We start from the raw sequence: 26,021 nt of genomic DNA, 5'->3' as shown, positions 1-26,021 counted from the left end.
CAGGCTAAAACATTAAGGAGGAATAGTGGATGGCCTTACAGGGAATGGATTTATCTTCCCTTGAATTTAATTAGTTCTGCCACGCAGGTGCTAACTCAAATATGCCAAAAGATTGCATGCCCACAGCAGATAAGTAGCTTCTAGAAGATTTAACAAAGTTTCCTTTGTCTGCCAAGCTCCTTTGTTATCAAAACATCCCTAGGTAGAAATGTAAGTTTTTGCAGATCAAAGTTTGCCTCCTAAACTGGGGACAGAAGGGACCCATTGAATTTGATACTTGGTCTGGATCAATCCTGTATTCCTGGTTGTAGATAGAGAATGAAAAACACACATAAGTCAGCTCTAATTATTAGTAAGATCTTTACTCCAGATTCTTTTAATGTAATTAAGAGGGTTAATAGGGCCATGAGTACAGCTCAACAGGAAGGGCTTGTTTGCTTGTTTTCTGTTTATTTTTAAACCTAATATTTAACTGTTAATCCTAACTTCATACCGAGTGTACCTTATAAATAAGGAAATTGAGAAGGTAGTAATTTATATGGGTTTCATGGGTGATCCTGTTTACCTCTTGGAAAAGATCTGGTAGGATGAAGTGGGACACCTTTCCATCACTTGACCTCAGTTTCTCCTGACCATGTGGCTGCTTGTATTTTGCTGGAAGTGTCCCCAGTTCCAAGGCCATTGGGTATCTCCTATGTTTTACTGTGATTGATTGTACACATTCAGAAGGAAAATACCTAACCTTTATGCGTGTCATTGCTTTAATTTGGATAGGAAAAAACCAAGTCCAGTAAAACATCGGTGCTGCACCTCTTAACCAGGTCAGGTTGCAAGGAGAAAGGATACACTATGAGTGAGTCAAATCTAGAAGAAGCCGAAAGTAAGAAAGAGGTGCTATGGCAAACTGATCACAGATAAGATGATGATAAACTGAGACCTTTTAATTACCAGCACAATGTTATAGCATGTTACAAAACTGTCATCTCTTGCAAAGCACCTGAAGGTTGATGTGGAAAATCTGAGCCATTTGGAGAGGAAACCTCAAAGTTGAAGCACACTGTTATAAAGCCACATATCAAGGTTGAGGTCCCTTGGAGCTGTACAATTTCCAGAATGATTGAAGATATGATTGGGTCCACTGATACTTCCATTTCTCTCTTAAATTCAATTGAAGAAGAGTTTCACTTCATGGCTCTCTTTGTCTTACCCATCTCTACCCAGAGGACCTGTCCCTTTCTAGCCAGGTTTACACTGTGGGTGTCTGGATATGGGTCATCAGAATGGTGTTTTCGAGGATATCTTGGCTCCCGTTGTAAGACCTTCATGTGGTAATTGTCCCCATGAGATGTGTGCCTCTACTAGGTTTTCTGTGTCTTGTTCTTTTCTCAGTAACAGGAGAAATGGCTCTGGATAGCAGAGGGGGCTTGGGTAAAGAGTGTTGCACTCCATGATGGGAAGGCATGATGCCCAGTTGTTCTGCTTCAGTAGATCTAATAAAATGTTATCAAACTGTGTGTGTGTGTGTGTGTGTGTGTGTGTGTGTGTGTGTGAAGATAATCATGTACTTGGCAGAAACATAGGGGGAGATTGTGTTAAAAAAAAACTAAAAATTGACATGTTAGGCTGAGGCTGACTTCAGTGGCTATCTGAAATAAAATCCATAGTATAAAATGTCCTTCATACTAGAGAGCTCATGTAGCACTAAAATTTCCCTTCTGTATAGAATACATTTTTTCTTTGATTATAAGGCTAATGCATAATATTCTTGGTAAAAATTTTAGAATATACAGAAAAGTACGAAAGACAAAAAAACCACCTCTAATCTTAAAAGTTAACATGGTGGTTAACATTTCATTGCATATATTTACATACTTTTCTGTTTGTAGACATTATACGAAATTTCATTTTTCCCAGAACTGAGACTGCTGTACCTGTGTGGTCTTTAAAAAAAAAAAAAAAAAAAACGTTTCCTTGTTTCTGCCTGTGAATGCCAGCACATTTACCTACAGAGAACACTGACTTCGGTCCTCCTTTCCGCGTGAGTCCGCACATTCATGCAGAATACAAATAGCGAAGAGCAGAGAAAGGGAGCTATTTATGGCCCAGTCAGCCTGTCCACCAATACCCACCAGCCTTTTATACGAAGGGGCATGAGAGGTGTGGGGTTGGGTTTTTCTTCGTTTCCAGGCTGGCTCAAGTTGCCAGCCCACTGTTGGGCTCAGGGTGACAAAACATCTGTGGTGGCCTGCTGGCTGATTGCTACTTGTCTTTCTGCCATTACCCGTTTTCTCAGCCTGTCCGCCTGTGCATTTCCTCTCAGCATTCACAAAAATCGAAAGAGAATAGAAATATGTATAAATTGACTTTCATCGTTGGGTGTTTTTTGATGATCATGTGATGTCACTTTTTCATACATACTTTTTACCAATATGACTGGGCTTTGGAAAATCATTTCTTTTTATGCAACTGAGCTTTCAAACTTACCCGTGATAAGACGTAGCATTATGAAGTCTGTAGGATGGTTGGTGACCAGAAGAGGTCAGGCCTTGGAATCTGGCATGAGCTCTGCCACTTTCTAGCCCAGTGACCTCACACAGGTCACTTTGGTAATTGTGTTGCATGAAGCAACAACAACAGTAACCCTGGTCAGTACATGAATGTGTGGCATTATTACCATTGCAGTTTGTTTTCAGCAAATGCAGGAAACCTGGCCTGTCATCGTTCTTCATCCACCTCTCTTTCCCATTCTGATCCCCAAAGGCAGCCTCATGCCCTCTGAAGCTTCTGTAGTTTGGAACTTTTTATTTATAGTGTTTTATAGTATTTTTCTCCTGGCCCTTCCTTTCACCACCATGTCCAGTCTGTCACCCCAGTCAGCCCATTGTCCCCTGCATCCTCTAGGGCACTCACATTTGTGACCATTCCCTCTGTTGGTGCCATCCTCCCAATCCTAATAGCTGCTGCTGGACTCGGTCCTCTCCCATCTGGTGTAGTTTTGCTTCGAATATTCCACATCATCGGGACGCCTGGGTGGCTCAGCGGTTGAGCATCTGCCTCAGTTCAGGTCATGATCCTAGAGTCCTGGGATTGAGTCCCATATCAGGCTCCCTGCATGGAGTCTGCTTCTTTCTCTGCCTACGTCTTTGCCTCTCTCGGTGTGTCTTTCATGAATAAATAAATGAAATCTTAAAAAAAAAAAATTCCAGGGGGATCCCTGGGTGGCTCAGCGGTTTAGCACCTGCCTTTGGCCCGGGGTGTGATCCTGGGGTCCTGGGATCAAGTCCCACATCGGGCTCCCTGCATGGAGCCTGCTTCTCCCTCTGCCTGTGTCTCTGCCTCTCTCTCTCCGTGTCTCATGAATAAATAAATAAAATCTTAAAAAAAAAAAGAAAAAAGAAAAGAAAACATTTAAAAAAAAATTCCACATCATAGTTGCTTGCACAAGGGTCTTACGTCCTTGAGTTAGGTACTAAGTTCCTTAAGAACAGAGATGATATCTTACTTATCTTTGCCCCCACTACCACGCTTCCTTGTCTGGCCCTGCACCAACAAGAGAGGTGCTCAACAGAAAGTTTAATAAAGAGAACTGCAGTGGTTGGATTGTTTAATCTCCCTGAGCCAGATTTCAGCTCACCTCTGAGTACTTTTGCTGAATCTGGTAGTAGCACCATGTCCAAGGTAGAGCACTGAATCCAGAGTGGGAAGATCTGGAGCCTGGCTGCAGATGACCAGTTACCTAATTTCCCTCCAGTCACTTTCCCCATCGGACACTGAGGATAGTAAGATCGTGGGCCCTCAGGCTCCTTCCAGCTCTCAAATTCCACTTCAATAAACTGCTTTGCACTCGATCACTTTGAAGTGGCAATTTTCCTCCTCTTGTATAAGGTAAAATGAATATTTCATCTCAAGCCCAGAAGTCATTTTGCACATATCCTATGATGGGAGGCTAATGAAACACTGATAGAGACTTTGCAAGAGATGGGATTGTTTTCACTCCTCTATAAGAATTTGGCCAGATCTTCTATAGAGAAATGAAGTAGAAAGCTTAAAAATTTCATTCATAACAGTAAAAATCATCCTTTGAAACATTATTGAAGTTAATTTTGAAAATGGAGATATTTGGAGTGAAAACAATGTTTAAAATTCTGAGAGAATAGCCTTTAAGCTTTTTATTCCAACCCTAGTAGTTCTCTTAAGGAGTAGATATTACATTAAAGTAGATTCTTTGGGGCAGCCCTGGTGGCTCAGTGGTTTAGTGCCACCTTTGGCCCAGGGCCTGATCCTGGAGACCTGGGATCGAGTCCCACGTCAGGCTTCCTGCATGGAGCCTGCTTCTCCCTCTGCCTGTGTCTCTGCCCCACCACCACCCCTCTCTCTCTGTGTCTCTCATGGATAAATAAATAAAATATTTTTTAAAAAATAAAGTAGATTCTTTGTGTGCTTCTAAATTTTGAAAATTGTTGCATTTTTAAATAAGGGAAAAATATAAAGCACAGTAGCACTCCAAGTTAAAAATGTATAGTTTTTAGGTTACCAATGACTGAAAACCTGGCTTGATGACTGGGCCAGCAGAATGCCCTTGAGCCTTTCTGTGCATACTTTGCTCAGAGTCTGCAAGGTATGATCCCTTTAGCTCCCCTGGCATCCGTCCATCTGTCCACCTGGCAACCAAGGGGAAGCTTAGTAGACCATGCCAGATCCCAGAAGGTTTGCACACACCCAAATCACTCTCCAGTAGGTTAGAGAATACCAGAAAAGGTGCATCTCCAGTTCACAACTGCCTGTTCACTGACAGTGCTCATGAGAATCAGGCCAATGCTGTTCATGGGACATCTCCAGAGAGCACTGCTGGAAGGGATGGGGGGCAGAGAGAGGCTAAGGGCAGTTGTGAGATAGGCCCAGGAATTGTGTCTGTGTGGGAAGGTGGGAGGCTAGCTGCTATTGAAGTCTCAATATGATAATGTGGATATCGTATGTGTCCCTAAATACACACAGTATGTCATGCTTTTGCTGTGGTCTGTGCTTTGGTTGTATATAATCCCAAGTTTGGCCTTTTGAGATTCCCCTGCCATAGCTGCACATAAAATTACTAGGTTCAAAGATACAAAAGGCACACACAGTAGAATTTCACTTCAGTTTGCCTTACAAGAAAGTAAAATTAGCTTCCGTTCAATGCAAGTCAGTTTCTGTGCCTTTAGTTTGTTTTTAAAAATTAAGACATAATTCAGATAACCTATAATTCAACATTTAAACTGTATAGTTCAGTGATTCCTTACTATATTCACTAAATTGGTGGAACAGTCACCCCTAATTCCAGAACTTTTCTATTACTCCCAAGAGAAACCCTTCACCACTTAGCAGATAGTCCCATTTCCCTCTCCCGTTGAATTCTTACAACCTCTCATCTACTTTCTGTCTTTAAGGATTTGCCTATTCTGGATATTTCATCCAAATGCAGTCATACAGCATGTGACCTTTTTTGTCACTTAGCATAGTTTTTAAGGTTAATCTGTGTTCTAACATGTATCATATGCTCATTCCTTTTTATGGCTGGTTAATATTCCATTGTAGGGATATACCACAGTGTATCCATTCATAAGTTGATAGGCATTTGGGCTATTTTCAGTTTCTGGCTATTATGAATAGCTCTGCTGCGCGCATTTGTGTACAAGTATTTATGTGAATACATGCTTTTGGTTCTCTTGGGTGTAATACTTTGGAGTGGAATTGCTAGGTCAGATGATAATTCTGTTTAACTATTTGAGGAAATTAAAAGCTGTTTTCCTGTTTGTTTAAAATTTTTAAAGATTTTTTATTTATTCATGAGAGACAGAGAGAAGGAGAGGCAGAAACACAGGCAGAGGGAGATACAGGCTCCCCATGGGGAGCCTGATGTAGGACTCGATCCCAGGACCCTGGGATCACGACCAGAGCCAAAGGCAGACACTCAACCACTGAGCCACCCAGGGAGGCCACCCAGCCTCCCTCTTTTAAATATTTTTAAAGCCCCAAATTTCACCTCGTTAAAAATTTTAAAGAGAGGTAGCAGTTAAAGAAAACATGTTTAGTTAGAGAAAACACAACTGAATTAGTGATAAGCTGAGGAGGAAAATTCTAGGTTTCATTAAACAAAGAAAATGTGTTATTTACAGTGGCTTATGTTATCTGCACATTTAGACATTAAAACAGGCTTAAATAGGGCTGGAGAGAATAGAAATGACCATTATTTACATAAACTGGAAAACTAAAGGGAAAGAAAAAACAGCACATACATTTCTCAAAATGATTCTTTGTTTTATAGACAAATTCTCTATATAGATATCATTCTCTGAGTAGAGTGATACCTTTACATTCCATCTTGACGTTCCATTCATCAGCTTTGCTTGAGAATCAAGAGTCTTGTGAATGATTTATTGATTATACTGTTCGTTAGCATGTTAGGATGATCTCAAAAGCACGAACACAGATCGTGATAGCAATGATACCATTTTAAGAAGAAGGGAACACTCTTCGGTGATTTCTTTTTTGGCTGTGCATTTCTAGTTTGACATTCCTCATAACTGCCTTTGAGACCCTGTTGGCTGCTCCAGGTCAACTTTTCAGACCAATCTAAAAGGAGCTGTTGGCCACTGGAAAGTGAGAAAATGGGGCACATCAGCGTTGGGTGAAAGGAAACAGGATTGAGTCCAACCTTTTCTACTTCCACTGTGATGTGATGTTGGACTTTCTGGAGCTTTGGTGTCCTTACCTGAAACATGGGATGTTGACAATACTTTCCTTACAGGGCGTGGTGAGGTCCAAATGAGATAAAGAGCATGAAAACACTTTGTAAACTAATATAAACTTGGTTGTTTTGCTATAGTTCAATTATGGCCTTTCTCCCAAGACCTCAGCCTTTCCTTGGAGTGATTTATTCACAGCTGGACCAAACTGCCAAAGCTGTGTTCTCTTTGAAATAATGTACTCAGAGGAGACCTGGAAGTGAGACTCCTGAAACGAAGCTGACTCTTATTCCACATTTGCTGTTATGTAGGACCATATCTCTTATCATACAATTCTTGAAGCCTATAAGTACTGAGAGTCAGCTCACTTTGTCAGTGGAGACGTTGGGCAGACCTTTTTGTGCATATGCAATAAACTCTAGGTTGTTGCTATCTTCCTGCCCTTCTGGTGGGGTAGTGCTACCTCACTGGTCACAGACAAACCCCAGTTGAAGGTTCACTTAGTGCTAGAAATTCAAGGTAGATTTGGGGTGCAGGAATACCGAGCAGGTCCAGGCTTTGCTGTAGAAAGGGAGAAGCCCTTAATGGAATTTTGGCAGTATGACCCCATCTCATCTGGGGGTTCTGTCCTGAGGTCGTGATTAGCATAGCCTTACAGGTCCTTGCACTAGGAGAAAGGTTTAATGGCAATTAAAATGCCCCTGCTTTCTGTTGTATATCAGTTCTGTAAGCTCTATTGGTGTTCCTTCACAATACCAGTACATGCTGCCATTGAACCTGTGCCCTATCGGCTGGCAGTATGGCATTTTTCCATCTTCAAAATGATTTTTAAAAAATAATCTTTATTTATTTATCTGTTTGTTTATTTATTTATTTATTCATGAGAGACATAGAGAGAGAGAGAGAAAGAGACACAGGCAGAGGGAGAAGCAGGCTCCATGCAGGGAGCCCGACGTGGGACTCAATCCAGAGACCCCAGGATCATGCCCTGGGCCAAAGGCAGATGCTCAACCGCTGAGCCACCCAGGTGTCCCTCAAAATGATTTTTTAAATGTTCAGGTAGATAAGTCATCTCTAACTGTGCACATTTCTTTTTTGTTTTGTTTTGTTTTTTTGTTTTTGCCTTCCTAACTTTCTTTTTCCATAGCTGCTACCAAAAAAAAAAAAAAGAGGTGCAGAATATTAGACTATTGGAATTCAAATTTTAGAACTCTTGGGATCACAGGGTCATTGGTGCTGGAAAGGACACTGAATGTATTCAGGTCCCTATGTTTATCATTTGCTGATGGCAAAAACCCTCAAGGTCACATTCAAGTCGTTATACCTGAGGTTCTTGCCTACCCACTCCTCTCCCTTGCATTTACCTCCCGTGTTTATGGATGATCTGTGGTGTTTCTTGGCTCCCCAGTATATATATTTCCATTTTCTGTATTATCTTCCCCAGCCAATCATTCGTTCATCTGCCTTCACTCAAACATCATTAAAATACTGGCTTTTAGGGATCCCTGGGTGGCGCAGCGGTTTGGCGCCTGCCTTTGGCCCAGGGCGCGATCCTGGAGACCCGGGATCGAATCCCACGTCGGGCTCCCGGTGCATGGAGCCTGCTTCTCCCTCTGCCTGTGTCTCTGCCTCTCTCTCTCTCTGTGTGACTATCATAAATAAATAAAAATTAAAAAAAAAATACTGGCTTTTAGATGGAGCAGGCGATACATATTAAAGAGGTGACTTAAAATATCCTCCTTGTGTTTAGATGGACCTTATTGTAACATATTTGCATCATAAAAAAAAACATTCTTAGGTAAAGACCTTATCCTAGTAGGGAAGTAGAGGCAGCTAATCAGTAGTGAAACAATGATTGAGAGGATGCTTTGAGGCCATCACTGTTTCAGCAAATTTCAAAGTTAGCTTCGTTCGATTTTCACTGAACTTGTACATGTTGATTCAGGTAATAACCTTCTCATTGTAGGAAATGAGCATAATGACTTCTCTTTTTCCAAAGTGGAATTAATACATGATGTTTTACTATTTGCAAAGTGTTTTTCTATGCATGATCTCATCTGATCCTTACACAGACCTAGCCAGGGAAAATAATTAGCCTCATTTAATAAGGAATCGGGAACACAGAAGAGTTAAGTCATTTGCCTAAGTTCACACAGCAAATAGCAGGTAGGACCAGGAATAGTAAGTACCTTGAGTCTTTTGACTTCAAATCTAATATGCTATTATTTTTGCCTGAGAACTGGTCCCTCCCTATTGACTATCTTGTACCAAAACCTGGGGAAAAGTATTATTAAAGCAAAAAGGTGAATGTATTAAAGAACATTCCTTAATTAGCCCTTAAATTTTTTTTGCTTCTTTATAACTCTCCCTAAAATTCACAATTATTTTCAGATATCCCTATAAGAATTTATGTTACATTTCCTGAATGAATATGCTGCAAAGACAAGAGCCTCTCATCTCCTTTTTTAACATTTAGTGCCATACCATATTCTGTGCAGATGGCCTGGATGATTGCACTCGATACACCACCCTCATGTTGAAAGCTGCATTCTTTAATGCATATGTGGCACAGTCTCAATTATTTCCTTTCCAGCGTAAGATTCATTTGTTATACGTAACTTTAAAAAATATTTATATAGGGGATCCCTGGGTGGCTCAGTGGTTTAGTGCCTGCCTTCGGCCCAGGGCGTGATCCTGGAGTCCCGGGATCGAGTCCCACATCAGACTCCCTGCATGGAGTCTGCTTCTCCCTCTGCCTGTGTCTCTGCCACTCTCTCTCTCTCCCTGTGTCTCTCATAAATAAATAAATAAATAAATAAATAAATAAATAAATAAATAAATAAATAAATTCTTTAAAAAATATATTTATATCAAGTATTTTCACACTTTTTTGAATACATTATTTCCTTGAATGGAGTGTGTGTGGGGGGAAATGCCCATGAATCTTCTACAAGTCTCTTCTCATTTCTGTGCAGTGGAGCTCCTTCTAGTAGTCACTCAGACCTCATGCTGTTAAGGCTCAGGCATAAGGTACCAGGCAAAGTGATTAATGACCACATGACAGCCACACGTCCCACCCAGTGTTAGCAGGATCCCATCATCCTCGATCATGTCAAATGATGATCTTGGAAATTCCTATTCTGGAATGGTTTCAGACAAAGATCAAAATTATGTTCTGTTACTTGTCAAAGAGATATCAAGAAAGAAAAGTTTGTTTCACCTAGTAATTTAGGAAGCATTTCAGGGATTGCTAGTGGTGTGGTGTGCTGTTACATGTTTAACAACAGCTTCAGGGGAAGTGACATGGACTTTTCACATTTGCCAGTTTCCATGGTGTAAATAATCCCACCATGGCCAATCTCTAGCTACCCACATAATATTAACAGGCTCTCAGAATTCCTGAAAATGTAGTAATTCACTCTAGAGAGCAAGTACAAGCACACTACTATAAATTAAAGGCAACCTAGGTTGCTCTTATGAAGGATTTATAGATAGGGCATTCAGTATCTACCTTGAGTTCATCAGCATGAACCCCCACGCCCAAAAAGAAACAAAATAAAATTCAGGGAGGATGTTTTCTATTCACAATAAATGGTACAAAATAGTTTATTTTTAACTTTATGTTTGGTGAAGTATCCTTTTTCACCAGCAGGGGATAACTATTTTCATCTTTGCTGCTATGATTTCCCACTAGCTATAGAACACTTCTCTTTCATAATATATAAGTAGAATTTAGAGTCTTTTAAAAGGTCTTTACAAAAAATTTTAAAATAATAAAAGGTCTTTACATTTTGCTTCCTCTTTTTATACCATTGAAGCAAATGTTTTCAAGGAAAGTTTTCTAGTTTGACTTACTTGGGGGCTTTAAGATGAATCAAAATGTGCAAAATTACATAAAACCTAATTTTGTAATCTACTGTATTTGTCATTTAAGTTTTCTGCCTCCATTCTGCCTCAACTCATTTCAGGATTTTGTTTTTAAATCCAAAACAAAAGGTTCTTTTTCCTTGACTCATACAAGTATATCCTATGAATACAGCTTCATTTTCACTCAAGATAAGCTGTGGGGATTTTTTTAGGCAGTATACTCTGATGTGAGATGGAAAAGATGGTTACCCATCAAGGAATGAGTTGATCATTAACTCGTAAAGAATCTGAAAATGTGTATTAGGTGTTTTTAAAAGTAATTTGAGCTGACAAGCTGAAGAAGTTACATGTAACTGCTTATTTATTCAGAAGACTCTAACCTATGAAAGATACCATTTAGTTATTTTTTCATTACATTATATGAAACATTAGAGTTTTATACTGCTTCTCATGTAAATACTTGGTTTTAAACCTCTTCACTTGGTTCTCAGGATGAGATACTGAATTTTAATGTTTGCCAGCTCCTCCACTAAACTTTTCTACTTTCGTTGTCCTAATCTGTTTCCTTTAGCTAAAGGAACTTTTCTCAGTAAACATGCCTACTTTTTTGTTGTTGCTTAAGCCAAATTGGAGTATAGTAGGGAAAAAAGGCAGTCTTACATACAGATTTTCAAACTCTAAAGCAGAGCAGACCTGCCTGATAAACATAATGTGAGTCACAAATAGAAGTCATATTTAAATTTTCTAGTGGCCAATGAAAAAAGTAAAGAGAAAGAGGTTAAATTAATTTTAGTAATAACTTTAATGCCATAAAGCCAAAATGTTATTTCAACGTGTAGTCAGTATTAAAAAAGAAATACTAAGATTTTTTACATTCTTTTTTTTCATATTGTTTGAAATTCAGTGTGTATTTCACACTTTATAGCACTAATAGCCACATTTCAAGGGCTCAAAAACTAGTGACTACCAGCTACTCTATGGAGTAGCTTTAGTGCTTATATTACAGTGTAAATACATTTATATATTCATAGAAAATGACCTGAATTTCCTAATAAACTTAGGTCAGTTAGAGTTTTAGTGTTAGTAGCTGAATGCAAAATACTTTATTCATTGTATATTTTTCTTTTTTTTTTTTTTAAAGATTTTATTTATTCATGAGAATACACAGAGAGGAGAGAGAGAGGCAGAGACACAGGCAGAGGAAGAAGTAGGCTCCATCCAGGGAGCCTGACGTGATACTAGTGATACTCAATCCCAGCTCTCCAGGATCACGCCCTGGGCCGAAGGAAGGCGCTACACCGCTGAGCCACCCGGGCTGCCCTGTATATTTTTCTTTTGATTTCTGAAAGACTCTTAAGCAAAATGTGTAGAAAAGTGAGGATCCCTACAGATGTAAATGTTACTCCTTTCACTTTTTAAAACACCCAGTTTTTTTTGTTTTTGTTTTTGTTTTGGGGCTAGGGGCAGAGGGGGAGAGAGAAAATCCCACACAGTGCTCAATCACATGACCCTGAGATTGTGACCTGAGCCAATACCAAGAGTGGGACACTCAATTGACTGAGCCACTCAGGGGCCCCTTAAACACCCTCTCTTAAACACAGAATATTTTTACACTTACAACATTTATTAAAATCAGAGATAGTTTGGTGGGACAAAATTGGCATAGAAGCCTTCTTATTATTGTTTCATAAATGCTTCACATCTGATCTTAAAAACAAAAATCAGTTTTATTTCAAATAAAACAGTGTCTTCACATAGTTACTTAAGTGTAAAGGTGCCTTTCCAATATGAAATTATTAGGTTTGGGCAGCCCCGATGGCGCAGCGGTTTAGCGCCGCCTGCAGCCCAGGGCGTGATCCTGGAGACCCTGGATCGAGTCCCACGTCAGGCTATCTATATGATGCCTGCTTCTCCCTCTGCTTGTGTCTCTGCCTGTCTCTCTGTCTCTATGAATAAATAAAATAAAAATCTTTTAAAAAAAAAGAAATTATTAGGTTTAAATCTGTTGCCTTTGTCCCTGTAGAATTGTGTACCATGCTTTTGTAGTCTGAACATATAAACAGCTCATCCACCCTCTCCCTCTTGGGAGCTGTGGTACTTCCCTGATCTTGACCCCATGCTGGCTTCAGACACCCTCTGTCTCAAGGGGAGAGCTACAGTCACCTCGTTTTGTGGGCCACAGACGTTCCTCCTGTCCCATTGGACATCTCAAGTGCCACAATGCAGTCTCCCAGCCCTCTGAAACTGGGTAATAGGTATTGCCATGGTGGCCATGGGAAGACTTCCTTTACCCTTCAAGTATGCCATTCCTGGGCAGTGGGTTGAAAGAGCCTTTTTAACCAACATGTGCCCAGACCAGCACCAGAAAACCTGACTGAACCTGTTTGGGAATAATGGCTGATAAAGTTCAGAGGAGAGCGTCTGGGAATTCACTCACCCGAAGCAGTGCACGCCCTCTCTTATTCTGGGGCTCCTGGAGTCACCTCATTCTGTCCTTTTCTATTACCCGTTGTCATTACACAGCCTTGTCACTGGGTTACAGAGGGAAGTAGAGCCTGTTGCCTCTGCTCTGAGCTCTCCATGGCTAGACAAAGAAGGCTCTTGCTCCTGCCTTCTCACCCAGCTTCACTGACTTGTTTACCTTCCATTATTTCCCAGTGATCTAAACTTCTTTTGATTTAAATCAAACAATTACTAAAACAAATACTACTTTGGACAAGCTGATTAAACTCTATCTTATTAATAGTAATATTATGCAGTGATTGCTAAAGCTCTTCTCTCTTAGAAAACAGTGGCAGATTTTAATCTAGAGCCCATAGGCCTTATTCTCCCCTATGCATGATACTGCCACCTCCTGCCATAATCCATTGATGTGTGATTGTATCTGTGTATAAAAACATCTATACACAGCTTTTTATCTGATCAGTGTCTGTGATCCAGAAAATACTATGAACCATTGCAATCTTGCCCTACCCCTTGTCCTTCCACTGCAAAATTTTACATTATGAGGAATGCTTGGGTGGTACAGGCAGTTAAGCTTCTGACTCTTCATTTTGGCTTGGGTCATGATGAAATCAAGCCCCATGTTGGGCTCTGCTTGGTGCAGTCTGCTTAGAACTGTCTCTGCCCATCCTCCATATTCACATTTTCTTTCTTTCTTTCTTTCTTTCTTTCTTTCTTTCTTTCTTTCTTTCTTTCTTTCTCTTTCTCTCTCTCTCTCTCTCTAATAAAATAAATCTTTAAAAATTTTTACATATACATATGCACCCCATAGAACCTACACTTGTACAGCTAGTGGTCCAGGCAGGCTCATCTTTCTCTTTATCCTGCCTTGTAAGTATCTAAAGATCCTTTCTTTCACTTAGGCCTTTATTTGACTTTGAATTAGCCACTGGCTGGCCTTATTTGTAATATTTCACCACTATCACAGTAAGTCTCAAACCTGTTTGTTTTGTTCTTTGGTTTGTTTGTTAATCTTGAATGACTCTACTTCTTTCTCTTCATTTTCAAAAGACAATCTTTTTTATTTTTTACTTTTTAAAGAGTTCATTCATTCATTCACAAGGGACAGAGAGAGTCAGAGACACAGAAAGAGGGAGGAGAAGCAGGCTCCATGCAGAGAGCCGGATGCAGGACTCGATCCTGGGACTCTAGGATCACGCCCTCAGCCAAAGGCAGACACTCAACCGCTGAGCCACCCAGGTGTCCCTCAAAGGACAATCTTAACATGGACAAAGGACAGTCCTTAACACAAAAAATAAATGCAAGTACTCAGAGGATTAGGGATGTTGTGAAGGGAGGTATGAAATCAATCAAATAATAGGATGTTGCAACTTTACATAATTAGAAGTGATTTTCCCTTTTATACCAATCTTCTCTCAGCTTCCTGCCTCAACCCCAGTCCCTTTATCTAGAGGCTCTTATTACTGAAAAGTGTGGGTCCCTTTTTGGCTCCCAGAATGAATTATTCCCTTTTGTTGCCATTCCTTTAAGCCATTCACAATGAAAGGTTCAGTTCTTTGGGATAAAACAACTCTGTATTTGATCCACATTCAACCATTCACAGGCTGATCTGGGGCAAAACTTAGCCTGTCTGAGCCTTAGTTTGTGTCCTCATTTGAAAATGGGGAAATAAATTGGAGCGCAAGTGTAAAAGCATCACTCATAGTTCCTAGAATATAGTCAGTACTCAGTGAATATCCCTTCTCTTGTCTCTCACTGAAGCATCCAGGTTTTAGCTGTTGCAACCTGTACTTTCTCTCTTTTTAATGATATTTCTTTGATTTACTTCATTTCTACTATGTTTGTTTCATACAGCATAGAGTGCATTATTAATGATTCATAAATGGTAAGGCAATTATATGACTCTTTAGTCACCCTAAAGGATGAGATAATTAAGTTAAAATAAAGCTATATATAACCTTGTAATACAAGAGTTGCACTTAAATAAATATAAAATGATTTTTCAGGTGCCTGGGTGGCTCAGTTAGTTAAGCGATTGCCCCCAGCTCAGGTCAGGATCCCCAGGTCCTAGGATTGAGTCCCATGTCAGGCTTGCCATTCATCAAGAAGTCTGCTTCGCCCTCTGCCCTCCCCTCCCTCTAACTTGTGCACTCACATGCCATGCTCTCTCACTCTCTTTCTCTCTCACTTTTGTTTTGTCTCTTGCATAAATAAAATCTTTGGAAAAAAATGATTTCTCTAAAAGTTTTCTTAGAAAACTTTAGGTAAATGGCCAAAATCTGACATGTGGATATTGGATAGAAAACCAAATCTCTCTTAAAATTTCTTCAAAATAAATTTATTTGCTCCCTCAACTCTGTTTAGTGAAGATTTCCCTTTCCCATTTCTTAAGCCATGACCCTGTAGTTAATGTAGAACTTTACTTGCACATAATTCTCCCTGAGTTCCCTGATATTAGAAGGAAGGAAGGGAAGGATGTGCTAATCCTAACTCTTGTCCCTTCCCTGCTGAACTACAATACCTCTCAATTCTGGTATGTGTGAGTAACATACTCTTGAAATTGTGGCCCCTGGATAAAAAAAGAAAAAAGAAGAGAAAACACAAAACTAACTGAACCTCAGAACTTTACAGTATAATCAGAATAACTATAATCAGAAATAACACCAAATAATGTTTGTTAAGGCACTTCATTTTTATATGCTGAAGATTAATTGTTGATAATGTTTTGTAAACAAGAGGGGAAAAATGAGGTTAAAGGATTATCTTTGTCTTAACAAGTGATACAGGTCTTGCAGTACCCTGAGCTTATCCTAGCCACCCCACCCACCTCTCCCACTCTCACTGGTGACTTAAGGAAAGAGATTATAAGATAGGCCTGCCTGACATGGTCACATGAGCCCTTAAAAAAGCAGAAAGGTTTCTCCACTGCATATAAGAGGAAGTTAAGAGATTCAAAACAAGAAATATTTGAGGCACTATTGCTGGCTTTCAGATGGAAGGGGTATTTGTCAGGGAATGTGAGTGGTCCCCACCTGACAACTAGCAAGGAACTGAAGTCTCCTAAACACAAAACTTGAGCTTGCAGATCCTGCAGACAGGACTTCTGTCCAGCCAAAACCCTGCAATAGCCAGAGCAGAGAACCTGGTCACACACACAGTGCTGAAACTCTGCCCCATGCGTGCTGTGAGATGGTAAATGGTGATACGTGGAGCTGCTGATACCTTAGTGTTAATTTTTTACACATCAATAGGAAATGCAAGGATTGATCCCTGTTTAAAATGTAAAGGTATGAATTCTTTCTTAAAAGAAATGAACTTCTTAGTGTTGGAATGCCTCATTCAGACAATGTTATGAGAAACAGATATTGACTATCTCTGCCTTGCCAGGACCTGCGCTGGATGCTGCAGATAAGTCACCAAGGTGTGGCCTCTAGTGAGAGAAAATAGATGCACAAATGCTAACAGTACAGTGTGATGAATACTGTCGAGTCCTAGGGGTCAAGTCCTAGAAGCTGTAAGTACAGTGCGGACAGTGACTGAGTGTAACTGAGGGACTTGAAGGAGGCTTCTTAGCACCTAAGGGTGCAAATCTGTATTCCTGCTACTGTATATCAAGAATCCCTTTGAAGAAAATAATTCAAAATTGATGAAAGAGCACAATTCTGGGGTTCTGTACTGACTGAAATGAAGGGAGTCAAGGAGTTTTAAAATGTTTTAGATATCATTTAAAAGGATATGGCATACATTATTTTTGTTTGCTTTTCAAATTTCTCTTGATTTGGTATATTTAGAATACTAGCAAATAGGAGGGGGAAATGATAGCTTAGTATATCACAAAAACACTCCATATTTATAACCTACAAATGAGTTTCTCTCTGAATTCAAACTAATTGAAATCATACTCTTCACTTTATTAGCCTCAATAGTCTATAATAATCAATAACTATTTCTGCAGTATTCTTTACTATAGGTGGCAGTTCTCAAAGTATAGTCTTTGGGACTTTGGGGTTCCCTGAGATAGTTTGACCCACAAGGTCAAAACTATTCTCATGATGACACTAACACATTATTTGTCTTTTCTACTGTGTTGACATTTGCATTGATGGTACAGAAGCAATGGTGGGTAAAACTAGTATTTGTAATCCCTGAATTTTGCACAATACCCTCCCATGGGAAAAAATAATTCACAATGTCACCTAAGAATATCCTGATGAAGCAGTAAAAATTATTAATTTTATTAAATGTTGGCCCTTAAATGCACACCTGACTAACTATGGTTCTTCCAACTTTGGTATTTGGCAGATATTTTCTTGTAAATGAGCAAAGTTAATCTGTCTTTAGTGAAAACAGTTGACTGTTGCCAGTGATAGAATTTGAGCTTTTGAAATTCAAAAATTAGAATTTTAGAAAGCTTGTATCTGCTACTCTGGGCCAGATAGCTTCCCAAATCGTTAAAGCTTTTCTAATGAGATAAGTGATGTATTAATGAATGTGATTTTTATATTATATAACAAAATATGTCAACTCAGTTAACTAGTATTTTCCAAATAACCAAAATGCATGATGTTACAAAATCATGAACAGTTAAATTGAAAACTCTAGATGTATCAGTGGATGTAAGAGTAGGAAAAGTATATTGATATGATTTTTGACTCTACATTGCAACTAGCCTTTAAAAAATATTTTATTTTTTAGTAATCTCTACAATACCCAATGTGGGACTCAAATTTATAACCCCAAGATCAAGAGTCACCTTTCCACCAACTAAGCCAGCCAGGACCCCTAACACTGGAACTAGCCTTTAGTAAATTACCACTTGTTAAGTTTTGGTATAGTATCAAAAAGTTCCACAATAATCTGAAAAGACTACTAATAATCCTCTCCACACACACATCTGTTGAGGTTGAATTTTCTTCATGTACTTCAACCAAAATAACATCAAAATGGAGATCTGAATGCAAAAGCAGATAAGAGAATCCAGTTATCTTCTGTTAAACTAGATGCTAAAAGAGACTTGCAAAAAAAATGTAAAACAATGCCACCTTTATATTTTTGTTTGGAAAATGGTCTTTTTTCATAAGAATGCTTTTTATGTTAACATGCAACATAAGATTGTTGTTTTTAAATGAATTAATACTTTTAAATTCCTCATTTTAATTTCTAATGTGGAATTTATAAATAAACCCACACAAACGAGCTCATTGGGATCCTCAGTGATTTTTAAGAGTGTTAAGCGCTCTGAAAGCAAAAAGTTTGAGAACTACTGCTATAAGAGATTTTTCAAATGAATAAACTAAGATTGTATGGTCTATTAAATTATAATGTAGAAGAGGAAACAAAGCAAACACATAGAAAATCTATGTGTACATGTATGTTATAGCAAAGTCTAAGCCGTCTAAACTCTAAAATTTACTGTGTCTGAGAGATAAGCGATTTGAACTTTTGGGAGCCAGAGTAATTCGCTTATTGGGCCTCTTTTTCCTTTCTTCTTTCCTTTACTCATTCCACAAATATTTATTGAACATATATGCCAGGATCTGATGTTTTATTAGCATTGTTCATTAATCCTTGCCTTAATTCTATGAGATATTATTCCACCCATTTTACATATGAGGAAACTGAGATTCTAAATAAGTGTATTACTTAAGCGTAGCAATTAAGTGGATATGAATGTTTGGGATCAGAACTCTGTGCCTCCACTGCCCATGTACTTGAAAATTAAACTAAATTAGTACATATCTCTTCCACGTGGAAACCAGAGGATGGCAAGACTGTCCACTTTTGGGTACTTGGGATATGAGCTGTGGACTTGAGAGTCACCACCTTGGGTTCCAGTCCTGTCTCTACTACTTAACATCCTGTGTGACCTTGTACAGATTACTTACCCTCTCTGAAGCTTTTCTTTTTGATAAAACATAAATTATAACAAGTTAGGGTGATTTCAGAATCATGTGGTATAATGTCTGGAAATCACCACTGTAAAGAGAACTGGGAAAACAGTGGGTGCAGACCTGCTGGTCCAAGTCGGCAGTGGTTGCTATCCAAATGCTCGCTGCAGTGGGGCCCATGGCAGGCCACTGTCACCTGGCAGAGCAGTTTGGAATAGAGGTGGAGAGAGGAGATGAGGAATGAGCATGTGGAGCAGGAAGAGCAGGGACTTGGGTGTCAAACTAAATGCCAGTACAAGTCCTTTCTCAGCTAATTATTACTTAGCTCTGTGTCCGAAAGAACTCTGCCTTCTCATCTATAAATATAGAGGTGATACTGCCCACGTATGTGGATGAGTGCCAGAGAATATAAAGGCATGGCCATAATGACTAGCACTTACTGGCTGTCTAATCCATATTAATTCCTTTCCCTATGACATATTCCTTCCGCTCATAGGAAAACATTCTGGGTGTCCGATAGAGACCATCCCTTTGCCTCCAGACTTAGGCTCAGCGTGTTTGCAGAGTGTCTGCAAACCTTAGAATTTATCAGTTCCTGCTCAGGAAGTCTTCAGAGCCTAGGCTCTAATTACTATCTTAGAAAACTACATCACAACTAGTCGTGGTCTTAGATTTGAAGGCCACATCAGACTAGAATCAGGTATTTAGCTTTGGTGGATCTTAGAAGATTTCCAGTACAAAATATTACTTTTAAGGTCTAGTTGGTACAAGAATCATTGTATCTTTTCAGAGTAAATTAAATCTCCTCTTTGTGGGAAAGCTTAAGAAGCTCAAATTCTCAGAAGAGGAGGAGAAGACACAATATAAAATTACATGGCTTCTATTTCATGAGTACCAGATTTCCTAAGAGTTTAATAAAAAGTAAAATGGCACCATAAAAAATTGAGGCCAGATGAAATTCTTCATCTCAGTAAATTGGTGGAGTGTTAATATTCCCTGAATTTGGTTATTACCAGGAGGATTATTGATAAAATGCACAGCCAGTTGAAATGGAACTCAAGGCCTTTATGCACAGCTAGATCCTGCATTGTGGGTTTAGTTGAAATCTCAAGATGTGCAGGGTGGGGACTAGCTACTAGACCAGCAGGTTTCTCCCCCAGTTACTGCACTTACCAGTAGGCCCATGGCCTTAGCTAGGAGGGCACTGAACCATTTTTTAGTCCTTCCCAGAACCACATCCTTGGAGGCTGACAACATTCATGACAGTTTGAGTTACTGCCAGCAGTGAGTGGGTCATTTCTGGGAACATTGCTTTGGGGGTGGCTCTCAGGATCCCTAAGTGGCACCCACTTCGTGTCCACAGGAGGTGTGGGTTTTATTGGCTGTGATACCAAAGAGGTCCTTACCTGCAGGGACCAGCCTGGACGGCAGCCAAGCTAGCTTCCTTGGAATGTTTCCCAGTCCTGGAGAGAAAGCCGCCAGTTGAGTCTTTGCAGCTCTAACCCCTTCTACTGAGGTGCCTCTTTGTCTGATGTGATTCCTGTGCCTGGGACAGAGACCACACAGTCATTTCATCGATGTCACCTAGTGTCAGGCCCAGATGGTAAACTCACTGTCTAAGATGTTATGAACTTGGCTCTTCAGGGAGCCTGCGTGGTATGCTGGTAACAATTGTGGTCTCCAGAGACAGAGTTTCTGCATTTGAACCTTAGTTTTGCCGCTTACTAGCTTTGTGCCTTTGGAAAAGTTACCTGACTTCTCCATGCCTCAGTTTCCTCATCTGTAAAAGTGTCCTCACCTGCCTCAAAGATACTATAAAATGCTTAGCACACACTAAGCGCTTGGTAAGTGTTAGTTGCTATAATTATTATGGGCTATGTGGGTAGGGTGGCCTGATGATTTTTCAAGCTTGGGAAAAGATTGCAGGCTTCCTACTGAATAGGCATGTGTGGGTGCTGAGTGTAGGTGAGAGGGTCATCTTCTAGAATCTTACCCCTCATATTTTTCTATCCCTTTTTGAGTACCTGCTCTCTCCATCTTTCATACTTTTCCTTTGCTTGCCTGTGTGAGATGAAAGAATATGTACTTGGAGGATCAGGGTCTGTGGCCTGGCTTGGCCACTTATTGCCATGTGAACTTAGGTAAGTTTCTGAACCTATCTGAGCAGCAGCAGAGGATTTGGGATGTCTTAAGGCTGCCAGGTATCTCATAGGGGTGGAATAATCATGGGTGCTATTACCCTGGGATAATGAAACAAAGAACACACATTGGGGCTACCTGGTGATTTTCCACTGGAAGCTGAGACTTTACCTATGAATGTACCTGTCTATCAGTGACTGCACCTGTGAATGTTCTTGACTGTATGTATGATTGAAAAAAAGAATCAATATGATTTTCACCTTCCTCTCTCCCTTACAGAGAGATGTGTAGTTGGGAGAAGCAGAAGAGTGGGAGTCAAGAGACTTGGGTTCTGTAAGTGAGGTACTAGGTAGACAGTAGTCCGTCAACACAGAGTAGAAGCCAAAAAGATATTTCTCTACTACTTGATTGCACTATACTGAGTGACTCCAGGGATTTCCATTCCCATTTTATTCCCAGTGACCCTATTATCATTGGAGTTGTGTAGTGAGCAAGGTTGTGTTATTAGAAGTGCTGACCATGGTCATGGTTTGATTATTCGTTTCCTGGTGACCTCCGTTTCTCAGCTTCCTATCTTAGAAAATTAGAACCTTAAACTAAATGCACTTGTGGTTTCTTACAGCTTTAGTGGAATATGAAGGCATATAATTACATATACACTGTTTCTCCTGTCACCCAGTTCCTTTTTTTCATAGTACTTGATACCATCTTTTTGTTTTGGTTTGGTTTGGTTTTCTGCATATTTATTCTTTGTCTCAAATACTCCCATCCCAAACTCTTACAAAGAAAGCTGCATGCGATTAGGGACCTTGTCTGCTCCGGCCTTCAGTGCTAGAAGAGTGCTTGGCACGTTATTGGTCTTAATAAAGACCAATAAACATATGCCCTCATATACAGGTATAATCATGCATTGTAATATAACTACATAAATTTACTCATGGTAGACAAATTTGACTAGGTAATCAATTGGTTGTTCCTCCCCTCTCCTACTCTCCACCACAACAAATGCCACACTGTTATTTGGAGATTAAAGGACTAGAATTAAGAATGGTTATATTTTCTGTCTTAAAAATTACACAAAGTAGCATTGCCTGGGTTCTTGCCTTGTGTGTGCATATAGTATCAAAGGACAATAACTCCTGATATCAGAGGAAGCCCACAATTTAGGGCTGAGGTTACTTGACCGTGATGGCGATGTGCGTGTAGCATAGGGTTGGATATTTATATACATAGTGAAGGTGGTCTGCAGGAGGCAAAATAGAAACCTCAGAATTGTGCTCACACACATTATTGAGATTTCATATTGCTTTTATTATTTGGCCACAAAAATGGACATAATCCTTGTTGGCTTTAACACACCTACTAGTACTGCTTTCACTATCCATCTTGCAAAATATAAGACAAGGCCAGAGCTTAAATTAAAATCCTCAGCTTCTTATCTCCTTCCCACAGGAAAGCAAATCTGTGTTGAAAACCGTAAAATTAAGAGGAGAGCAAGGATAGCATAATTTAGCAAAAATTCATGGCACCAGATTCTGAGCTATATGACTGGAGGGATAGGTCAGACATTAAGAAGATGCTGCCTGCTAATGCAGGTTCCTTAAGGTGGTGCTCTGGAAATAAGAAAGGCATGCAAAATATATATATTTCCAGGAGATTTCTGCAATGCTTACTCTTTATAAGCACTCTAAGAAAATACCTTTGTAGATTGCTTGGCAATTATGCTTCTTATGAGACTTTTGAAATGAAACTCAAAGCAGTTTAGAAGAGTTGAAATATATTCATTTTAGCATTTGGGTGTTGAGATTTTTGTTTCCATTTTAAAGAGGGTTTGTAATAATATCCTCCTATCCCTGCACCCCCCACACACACCTCCTCTAGCATTCTAAATTCTTTGTATTTAAGAAGCTCATTCTGTGTATTTGGCAACTGCATCATTAACACTTGAAAAGCATTGAAACATTTTTTTTAACCTTTTACACATTTATATGCATAGATGTCTGTACTGAGGTATACAGAGAGAAGGTGGGGGGCTTTGATAATGGTACTCTATTTAATAAATGCCCAGGGCTATATGAGCTGTGCAAGTTCTAGCATTAGAGAGGAGCTGATCATTTTATAAAACAGGGAAAATCTAGTATGGAAATTATATCATTGTCTAAAATGGGGTGATTTTTTTTCGCTTTTTTTTTTTAATAAGTTTTTTTGGGTAGAGGTTGTAATGATAGGTTATAGAGAATTAGTATTACTAGCTATAAAGAGAATTAAGTGTTACTAGGATAATTGTTCCTAATTTTTCTGAGCATTGGAGCAACATATTTTTTATATCTAATTTGTAAGGAAAAAAAACAAATTTAAATTAGCATGTAAGTCATAGGTGCCATCACCACACACAACACGTGTGTTACAGGGGCCTCAACTACTGAGATATGGACCTACATTTTAAGCAGTTTATACGGTGCAATTGTCAGGTAGCTACTCGTTTTTTTTTTTTTTTTAATACAGATATTTACTTCTGGAGAAACAGATTTCACATACATTTTAGTTTTTAGCGCATTAAAAATCTCACTAATTCAAACTAATTATGGTGAAGACATGTCTGAACTAGTTAATTACTGAATATTCAAAATTCATTGTATTTTATTCCTCTTAAATTCACAAGTTACTTATTACTGTAGCATTTGTAAATAGAGATCTTCCTGGGACTGCTGTAATTAGTAGATGAGGTTAAAATCAAATATGTATTTTTCATGTATATAATTGTGTTGAATTTACTTTCTTTTTGAGGCGAGGGAATGTAGAGTTTATAAAAACCAGTCTCCCTAATCAGGTTAAACTGCCTGGGTCTTGCTTGTATTACTTGATTTGTTTAATAAGCACTTTGGGGAGGTAGAGGGGAGAAAAAAAAATCATCTTTAACCAAATAAATAGAGTCCAGCTTCCAAATTGATAAATTCCAAAAAATAACCTGAGCCTTTAAAAATTATTGTTATATAATTTTAGACTTCCAAATTCAATAATAAAATTTGTTTTTAAATTAATATAAGACATATAAAATGTCAAATATAAAGTGTTAGTAATTTAAAGCCATATTTCATGTTATGCAGTTAAACTCAAGGTTAGAAGTTCCCTTTTATCAGTTAAGACTTCTGAAAACTAGAGAACCTAAAGATGAACTGAATAGTGCTAAAGAATAACAGATGGTCATGTTTGATTGACAAAGCTATAAGACATGAAAAATAGTGCTGTAACATGGTTTTAAAGATGTACAATTATAGAATTACAAATTCTGTAAACTAAGCAAATTTTTATTTATTGGGTTGTTTAAAAAGTTGACCTTCAGATTGGTAATATTTATTTATTCACTTGTTCATTGAGCAGTTAAGTGCTTTTTTATTGCCAGAGATATGTAATGAATAAAGAGAGCTTATAAAACATTTGTAACTTTTGCTCCAGTAGCTACTGGTTGAATTGAACCTGAGGAGATAATCCTCAAAAGGAAGTATAAATATATACATACAGAAATTCATGTCATATGAAATAATAGTAATCAACCTAAATCTCCAAAAGGTGCTGATTAAATAACTGATAGTCTCTTGATGGGATATTCATATACTTGAATAGTATTTAACATGGAAAAATTCTGAAGATGTAATGAGTACAGCAGATGAGTTGAGTTATCCAGGTCTAGAGATGTTTCTTGGGTTATGCTGATGCCCAGTTACTGCTGTTATGTGACTTTTTCTTTGGAGAGGAGACAGGAGCTGGGTATTCCTATTAACCATTGATCTTGTGGTTACTTTGCAGTCAAATAAGGTGCCCGTGGTGCAGCCATCACATGCAGTCCATCCTCTCACCCCCCTCATCACGTACAGCGACGAGCACTTTTCTCCAGGATCACACCCTTCACACCTCCCATCAGATGTCAACTCCAAACAAGGTGAGAGCCCCTGCCTTCCCAGGCCTTTCTTGATAAGTAAGGAGCAATATCTTATCAGTCTGATGCCTTTACAAGTGTCTTTGCTAAATGTCACTTCGTGGATCAAAATGTATTTGTAGGAGAGAAGAATAATTTACTTGATAGCAGTTTTTTGTAAACCCACAAGAATTTGCTATTGCTTCTCTTGTTTTTCAGGATTAAAAAAAGAAAAAGAAAAACAAAGGGTTATTTTCAAAATGACCGCTTTGAAAATCTAGGATTCACAGTATAAACCAGTATGTTGTATAAATATACTAAAAATTCAGTGCCTCAGTGCCTCCTACAGTATTCATTTATTGCATGTACTAAGTGTTGATGGTAGTGCTAGAAAAATGTTAGAAAAAGGACAAAAGATAACATCAAGTGTTATCTTCTTAAAGCTTTTGTGATTTCATTTCAGTCCTTAACATTTTATCCTCTTTTTGTTATTTACCAGCAGCAACCTAGATATAATAATAATTAAAGTACAAAACCTCTCTGCTTAAAGTAACATGAATCTTATTTTAATTCTCTGCATTATTGCCCAGTTCTGATTCTTTTACATTTACAGAAGAACACATAGCATATGTCTGAAAAATCAGAATGCCCAGTTTCTCTAGCCTAATGGATGTGGGTGTGGGTGTGGGTTGGTTGTAGGACTTAAAGCTGAGGTTCTACAAGCTTTCTGGTCCATTCTGCTTAGAGCACACTTGTTCACAGGGTGGCCTTTCCTCTTTCAATGCCCATGCACACTTGGACCTTAACAGGATCTTTAGAAGTTCAAAATAACAGAAACTACAGAACTGTGTGAAAGCAGGGAATGTAAAGGTGTATAAAATCTGCCATCACCAGCATTTTACTCTTTTGACCAGCTGTATCTTTGACCTATAATGAACAGCAGAATTTAGCAAAGGAGTGGAGTTCAGAGGCTGGTGTTTTTTCCACTACTATGAACTCATGTAGGTTGAATCTGTAATGCTTTCA

At 38.9% G+C, this 26,021-nt stretch overlaps 1 protein-coding gene across 4 annotated transcripts in view; it reads left to right on the top strand.

The window, feature by feature from the left end:
* LEF1 (lymphoid enhancer binding factor 1) overlaps positions 1–26,021 on the top strand; it is a 120,148-nt gene that overhangs the window by 58,683 nt on the left and 35,444 nt on the right. For all 4 annotated transcript variants that reach the window (XM_041760235.1, XM_041760236.1, XM_041760233.1 and 1 more), the window contains exon 4: positions 24,887–25,019. In XM_041760235.1, coding sequence (XP_041616169.1) covers positions 24,887–25,019 — 133 coding nt within the window. The remainder of the gene's footprint in view (positions 1–24,886; positions 25,020–26,021) is intronic.

The sequence above is a fragment of the Vulpes lagopus genome, chromosome 6 (assembly GCF_018345385.1).
Source record: "Vulpes lagopus strain Blue_001 chromosome 6, ASM1834538v1, whole genome shotgun sequence".
NCBI classification, from domain to species: Eukaryota; Metazoa; Chordata; class Mammalia; order Carnivora; family Canidae; genus Vulpes; species Vulpes lagopus.
Note: the sequence above shows the minus strand (reverse complement) of the source record. Positions and strands in the feature narration are given on the sequence as shown.